The sequence below is a fragment of the Microtus pennsylvanicus genome, chromosome 12, assembly GCF_037038515.1.
Source record: "Microtus pennsylvanicus isolate mMicPen1 chromosome 12, mMicPen1.hap1, whole genome shotgun sequence".
Classification (NCBI taxonomy): domain Eukaryota; kingdom Metazoa; phylum Chordata; class Mammalia; order Rodentia; family Cricetidae; genus Microtus; species Microtus pennsylvanicus.
In genome coordinates, this window is record NC_134590.1 from 82,960,063 (window position 1) to 82,967,874 (window position 7,812).

The 7,812-nt window shown below is 44.5% G+C and overlaps 1 protein-coding gene across 4 annotated transcripts in view; it reads left to right on the forward strand.

The window, feature by feature from the left end:
• Positions 1 to 7,527, forward strand: part of Pus10 (pseudouridine synthase 10) — an 86,444-nt gene extending 78,917 nt beyond the window's left edge. For 3 of the 4 annotated variants that reach the window (XM_075944506.1, XM_075944507.1, XM_075944508.1), the window contains 2 exons: positions 3,367 to 3,466; positions 7,087 to 7,527. In XM_075944506.1, coding sequence (XP_075800621.1) covers positions 3,367 to 3,466; positions 7,087 to 7,125 — 139 coding nt within the window. In that variant the 3' untranslated portion in view covers positions 7,126 to 7,527. The remainder of the gene's footprint in view (positions 1 to 3,366; positions 3,467 to 7,086) is intronic. The other variant, XR_012907339.1, reaches the window with a different exon arrangement.
• The last annotated feature ends 285 nt before the right edge of the window (positions 7,528 to 7,812 follow it).

A 7,812-nucleotide genomic window follows, 5' to 3' on the forward strand; every position in this document is an offset into this window, starting at 1 on the left:
TCTCAGTCAAGATTTTTTTTCCCTAGATCCATCCATTTACATGCAAATTTCAAGATGGTATTTTTTTTTACTGCTGTGTAGTACTCCATTGTGTAAAGATACCATAGTTTCCTTACCCATTTTTTGGTTGAGGGCCACGTAGGTTGTTTCCAGGTTCTGGCTATGACAAACAATACCACTATGAATATAGTTGAGCATATGTCCTTGTGGTATGATTGAGCGTCCTTTGGGTATATACCCAACAGCCATATTGCTAGGTCTTGAGGAAGGTTGTTTCCTAATTTTCTGAGAAATTGTCATACTGATATCCAAAGTGGCTGTACAAGTTTGCATTCTTACCAGCAATGGAGGAGTGTTCCCTTTACCCCACAATCTCTCCAGCATAAATTGTCATCAGAGTTTTTGATCTTGGCCATTCTTACAGGTGTAAGATGGAATCTCAGAGTTGTTTTGATTTGCATTTCTCTGATGGCTAAGAAGGTTGAACATTTCCTTAAGGGTCTTTCAGCCATTTTAGGGAATCAGTACTTTTTGTTTGAAGTCTGTTTTCCCATTTGTATTTCAGAATAGTGTTTTAAACCATGAAGTGTCCATCAGTTCAATGCCGACTTTAGAGTTTACAGTTCTGTGACAGTGTCTTGCCCATTGTTTAGCATATAATAGACTCGGGAAGTACTTTTCATTGGTTCATTTGCCGTCTTTACACATTTTACAAGTCACATGTTCATAACCCTATTTGGTCATCTAACTATTTCAAGTGTTTGCCCAACTGAGTAAACACAGGAGGTAGAGGGGAGCAGGTATTTTACCCTCTTTAGAATTTGAGACAAGCGCTCGCCGTGTTGCCCAGGCAGGCTCATCACAAACACTTAAGCAGTTCCCTGTCTCTGCCTCCAGGATGGTGGGAATACGGACACATGCTGTGTCGGTGCTTCTTGTCAGAGTGATTGTAACTTATGTGCAGGGCTGTGTGAAAACCAAAACCCAAACTACATATCACCTACTTAAGCAATAATATGTCAGTGTTAGGACAGAGTTTCAAAACTCCAAAATTTTGACTGTGTTTTAAATAGACACATATAATACGTATTCACTCATAAGTGGCTTTTAGACATAAAGCAAAGAAAAACCGGCCTATAGGTCACAACCCCAGAGAAACTAGACAACAAAGAGGATCCTAAGAAAGACATACATGGATCTAAATAGGAAGGTGAAAAAAGACAAGATCTCCTGAGTGAACTGAGAGCGTGGAAGTCATGGGAGAGGGTAGAAGGGGAGGGGGAAGAAGAGTGGGGAGTGGAGAGAAATGTATAGCTCAATAAAAAACAATAAAATAGAAGGTTGGAACTTGGAGTTTTAAATAGCTACCTGCCAAAGCTGATACTGATCGGTTCCAACTTGCGGCTTCAGGGTCAGAACTGAGTCTCTCAGACAGTGTATCGGAGAGCTCCGGCAGTCTTAGGCCTACTTTAGTATTTGCTTTCTTTTAAGACTGCTTCTTACTGTGGATCCTAGGCTGTCCCTGATCTCAAGATTCTGCCTCTGCCTTTCAAGTGCTGGGATTACAGGCATGTCTCACCATGCCTGGTTTTCCTATTGCCCCAGATTATAAGAATGAAATAAAACTAATTCTGTCTTTAATTTTACATACCAAGAGGAATGCTTGGTCTCCGGAAGAACTAGCATGATTTCAATCCTGTTAAGACATTTTTGGAAACAGCTACATGTATGTACTTGATACGCTAGCCAAGAAGAGCTGGTAAAACTACAGCTACCTCGTGGTTCTCATAGTGCGTGGCCTTCTGTGTGCATTTCATGTTGTGCTGTCTCAGTCTCTCGTGACTCAGCATGGCGGCCAGGTTCATTGCCTTCCGTCTGGTCCCTCCAACACGAATTCAGGCCAGAACTTTCCATCGCTTCCTCCTTTATTACTGGCTTTCTCTGAAGAAAATGAGGGGGAAAGAACAGCAATTGAAGAGAAATTCTGAATTCAGGAAAAAAAGAGCCACTGGATCATTGTACGCCTTCTGTTTGAGTCAAAACAAGTTATGGGGGAGGAGATGAAAAAGCGTGTACTGTTGCCTCCCAGCTAGTGCTGGGGAAGTCGTTTGTTTTCCTGGACCGACACCATAACCACTTACACTAACTTCTGCTTTTACTAACGCAGCGTTTTTGTGTTATTTTTCAGATGACGTCAGGGCTGCAGTGTGTGCTGTGGAGTGCTAATCTTACTAAGAACAAATGCCAGATTTAACCCTTGCCTTCAAAGCGTAAAGACGTATATAGAGAACACAGTTGCTAAAGCCAGCCCCCAAAAGAATCTAGCCAGGTGTGGTTCACACTGGCCCTGTTATTCAGGCTTGCTTCTGCTCAAGACAGCCTGGACTACACAGTGGCTCCAAGGCCAGGTTGGGGTATGTGGCAAAAAACTCAGGAGCATACACACAGATAGAAACAGAAAGCAAACAAAAATCAAACAAGCAAAAAACTTAATTCTTTTCTCCCAGGTGCCCGTAGCTGCAGCCTCGGGGTGGGCTTGCACCCCTTTTCTGACCTCTGCCATTATGCATACTTGGTGTACACTCAGAGACACACATGCACGTGTAAATAGGAAGTATCAAGTAGACTTTTAAAGAAGACTAAATGGTTTAATTTTTCCTCCCATCTTAATGCTAATGTGTTACAAGGAACCCCATTGTTGGCAGTCATTTTCTGTGTGGTCCTGTAGAAACTTCCCATTTCATAGATGTTAATTGCCATTATTGAAAAATGGGACCAGATATCAAAACAGAAATGACAAAGGGGGGGTGTTGAAAAGCATTGGGTTGGGCATGGTGGCACACGCCTTTAACGCCAGCACTCAGGAGGCAGAGGCCGGTGGAGGCTAGCCTGGTCTACATAGTGAGTTCCAGGCTAGGTCTACACAGTGAGAAGCTGTCTCCAAAGGTGAGGGGGAGTGGCATTGAACTATATAGTCGATTTAATGTATATCCAAACCTTGGCATTTTGAGATGAGATGAGCTCATAAGAAACCCACACCTGGGGTGGGGGTGGGGGTGTCAAAGGTTTTCACTGTCAGCACTTGAATGGTGGAAGCAGGAAGATGCAGGTCATGTTCATGTAGCCCGGACCACATGGTGCCCTGTCTGAAACAGCAGAGTCGTGGCCTTCCGTGAGTTTGATGTAAACAGGTTCTGGTTACTATGCTGCACCTGGGCTGGTGGGATCCAGGCTGCTGGCAGCGAGCTCATTTTCTGAGATACACATCTCAAGTCCAGGTTCAGAAATGGCCTCACTTCTGTAACATTCCCTTCCCCTTGGCCAAAGTAGTTGTCGCTGCATGAGCTTTTCCTTAAACAGACCTAGCTACATTAAAGAATTTGTACATGGAGACTTTGGGAGGACCAAGCCGAACATCGGCTCTCTGATGAATGTGACCGCAGACATCCTTGAACTCGATGTGGAGGTAAAGTATTCTATGGGGAGTGCACACCTGCCAGTCAAATTCAGCCAAATTAGGTCTTTTGACACTAAACCGAATAGCATCATCTGTGTCCGTGGGTGTTTTTTTATATGAGGGTTTTATTTAGATTTATTTTCTTTTATGTGTATGAGTATTTTGTCTGCATGTATGTCTGTGCACCACATGTGTGCCTGGTGTTCCTGGAATTGAGAAGAGGGTGTTGGGTTCCCCTGGAATCAGAGTTACAGATGGTTGTGAGCCACCAGGTGGGTGCTGGGAATGGAACCCAGGTCCTCTGGAAGAGCAGCTTGTGCTCTGAACCACCGAGCATCTCTCCAGCTCTCTCTAGGTATTTGACAGGAGTAAAACTTCACAGTAGCCTTGTAGTATAGGGAAGAATTATCTCTGTAATTATTTTAAACACACAAACCAGGATCCATTGGTGATACTTGTGGATTATATAGTTGATTTACTAGTTGGTATCAGGTACTGTCATTTACTAATTTACCTGTGGTATCAGATTAAACCCTTCTGCACTTGAGAAGCAGAGTCTGGTGGATCTCTGAACTCAAGGCCACCCTGGTCTACATAGGTATTTCCAGGACGGCCAGGGCCGTATAGAGATATCCTTTCTCAAAGAAGGGGCTTTAGGGCTGGACTTAGCCCGTCTCAGTAATGGCCATGGCTGCCAAGGCAGCACTGAATTCAGTCAGTCCCTGTGATCTACGCGGTAGAAGCAGAGACCCACTCTCATCTCCTTCTGTGCTGGGGCATGGATATGTGTGTGCATGTACAAGTGTGTACACTCATCTGTTGGCGGAGGCCACTTGTTCATTCTGGGCTGCCCAGACCCCCAAATAATCACTCAGAAACTATATTATTTGCAATACTATTTGGCCAATAGCTTAAGCATCTTTTTTACTAGCTCATGTCTTAAATTAACCCATTTCTATTAATCTGTGTATCACCACATGGTTGTGGCTTACCAGGCAAAGTTCCATCCCCAGCGTCTGTCTCCAGTGGGGCTACGTTGTGTCTCTCTGACTCTGCCTTCTTTCTCCCAGCATTCAGTTTAGTTTTCCCACCTAGCTCGATTCTGCTAAGCCACTGGCCGAAACAGATTTATTCATTAACCAATAAAAGCAAAACATATACAGAAGGAGCTCCCACACCACTCATCTTCTTGTGTGCAGTGGTATGGGCATGTGTGTGCATGCATGAGTGTACACACGCACATACAAAATAAGTTAAATGTTTAAAAAGCATGTGTGTGCATGCATGAGTGTACACACGCACATACAAAATAAGTTAAGTGTTTAAAAAGGGATCTAAGACCCCTTGTTCCAGAGCATGCACTTAGAAATGATAGGAAATAGATAAAGTAAAATGGATTTCTCAAGCCTGGCATAGTGGTGCATCTATAATCCCAGTTCTCAGGAGGCAGGGGCAAGAGAAATGTGAGTTTGAGGCCAGTGAGACCCTGACTCAGAACAAACACAGCAAAGCAGATGATTGTCTTTGGGATCCCTGCCACAGTCTATATCAGGTAAGAGTGCTGTGTTGTGCGGCTCTGCCCTTGTAGTATCAGCTGAAGCAGGGTTAAAGTCTAAAGAACGGCCCTTCCGGGCTGTGGGGTCATCCCTGCCTCCCTCCACTGCAAACCGCAGAAGAGGCTAGCATTCTGCAAAGGTGCGTGAAGTGGACATGTGCCCATGTGCCCAGCCATGGCAGTCACGTTGTCATTAGACTGTACATGGCTCTTACATGGCTGCCAGGATCCACTTGCAGATTGATTAGCCTGTTGAGGCTGATGTAAGGAGACTGACAACTTAGTCTCACGGAAGGTGCCAACCACAGTCACTGCTTTAAAAAATTGGTTATCCAATACCAGATGTTTAGCCCTGGAAACATACATACAAGTAACATAACACAGACTGAGCAGGTTATATTTAGTGTGTGTGTGTGTGTGTGTGTGTGTGTGTATTTATGTGTGTATGTAGCAACAGTTAATGCCCTAAAGAGATCATGGATTTGAAAGAGCAAGGAAAGATATAGGGAAGGGTTTGGAGGAAGGGAAGGAAGGAGAAAATGATGTGATTGTATTATAATCTCAAAATTAAAAATTGAAAACATTTTCTCTAGAATGCTAGGCAAGACTCTACCTTGAACTATGCTCCAATCCATGTTAACAGACAGCTTGGGGTCAGTTTCTCAGCCCTGTCATTAGGACTCCCTGTAGAGCTACTGAGCCATGGTGATGTGCCTCTCTTCCCTGTCTTCTGCCACCGTTGTGGCTCTTTGTGTCCCAGTTTTAGTTTGAGAGGCTACTCATTAACTTAAATATGATTATTTGGCACATGGCTTTATCTAAAACACTACACAATGCATTTTGGAATTTATTAGAGCAGTTTGCACAGTATTTGCTTGTCCAGTGGTTGAGGAAGCCTTGAGTGTGAACTGACCCGTGGGCTGATGAGCACATTCGTTTCAGAGAGGTGCTTCACACTCTGGGTTGGGTTGGGTTGGGGGTAGTTATTTATTTATTTATTTTTGTTGGTGGTGGTTTTTTGTTTTTTTTAGGCAGGCTTTCTTTGCGTAGCCCTGGCTGTCCTAGCTCTGTAGACCAGGCTGGCCTTGAACTCACAGAAATCCTCCTGCCTCTGCCTCCCAAGTGCTTTTTGTTTTTAAATATATCCCAGGCTTGCTTGGAGCTTGCCTTGTGGCTCACGCTAGCGTGTACTAATCTGTCGTAGCTCAGTCTCCTGGCTGCTGCGGTAGGTATACACCGTTGCACCCACACAAGCCACTTCCTAAGGGAGGTCCACCGAGAGGCCGGATAAGGTGTGTCTTGGTGTGTCTGGAATGTGTATGTGGATCTGTACTAGATTGCTTACTGTAATTTTAATCTGGAAGAACAAAGGGAGGGTAAGTAGCAAAGGAGACTGATCAGATTTATTTAGATGCTTTTGATGTTTTGGAGCAGGGTCAGATGTAGCCCAGGTAGGCTGTAAACTCTGACTCCTGGCCTCTACCTCTGAAGTGCTAAGATTGCAGGCATGTTTCGTGATAGCCGACTTGAGTGGGTTTTAAAAGAAGTAAAGCTTCTGAAACGAGAAGCTGCTTGGTGGTTTTGTAGCTCTAGTGATGGTCATATTCATTCTCTTCCCCTTTAGTTAGAGACTGCTCCAGCCATGTGCCACTTAACACTGGTCCCGCTAGCTGATACCCTAGTGACATCATGCCTTAGGTTAAGTACGCCGTGGTGTTTGCCCAGTGATGGAGTCACTGACGACACATTTCTCAGAATGTGTTCCCACCACTGAGTGACACATAGCTGTATTTTGTTAAGCAGAAGGTAATCAGAGCAACAGTTGTTGAAACTTGTGAGAAAAATAGTGTGGCTGCCCAAATTTGAATTTCTTCATACTTTATTCATAACTGACATGATGACTGTCCACCTCTTCTCCTAGGAGTCAAGAGGGATAAAGTAATTGTGTGTCTATTAGTTCAGAAATGGCCTTCAGGGTTGCAGCTCTTATCAGTGTCATTTCTCCCGCACACAGCGAAACTGTCCCCAGAAATGCTTGCCAGAGTTTCTGTTTAGTGACTTTCCTTCCTCTCAGTCTGTAGATGTTGACTGGCCCCCTGCTCTGGATGACTAGCTTCCACATCTGGACACAGAGGGCTTTCCTGACGGGATGCGGACATACAGGCGGCGTATCCTGGAAAATGACTTACCCACCACCACAGTGTCTTCAAAACGGCTTGGATCGTGTTCATCTGTTTCTGAAGTTCACTGTAACATCTCAGGATCTATATGTACGCATATTTTGTGTTCTGAGGATGTCTTACGTTTTCTCATTCCGTCTCGTGGCCACAGAACCAAAATAGGAATAATTGAGCCATTTTCCTTTTTAATTCTGTCACTCAGAGAAGTGTGCAGTGGGAGACACTGTTAAGAGGAGCTGTGACTTCTTCAGTGAGATTTCCCATGGGAACCCCTGCACCTTTAAAGGAAAGTGCTCCAGTTTTCAGATCATCTGAATAAACGCTGCAACTAGACTCACGTGCTAGAGTGTCCTGTGGATTTCTGTATCTCCAATGCACATTTGATAGGACTATTTCTCCCGGTTACCCTCAAGTGTTATCAGTGGAAGGACTTTAAGGTGAGATTTGTCATAAGTCCTAATGACCTCAAGTTACTAGTTTGACAATCTAAAGTTGTCATTACTTGTCTCCTGTAGAACCTGTGACCGTGCTGGGGGTGAACCCCTAGAGCCACGGTTCCCATCTACCACCGGGCTGGAGGTGAACCCCTAGAGCCGCGGTTCCCATCTACGACCGGGCTG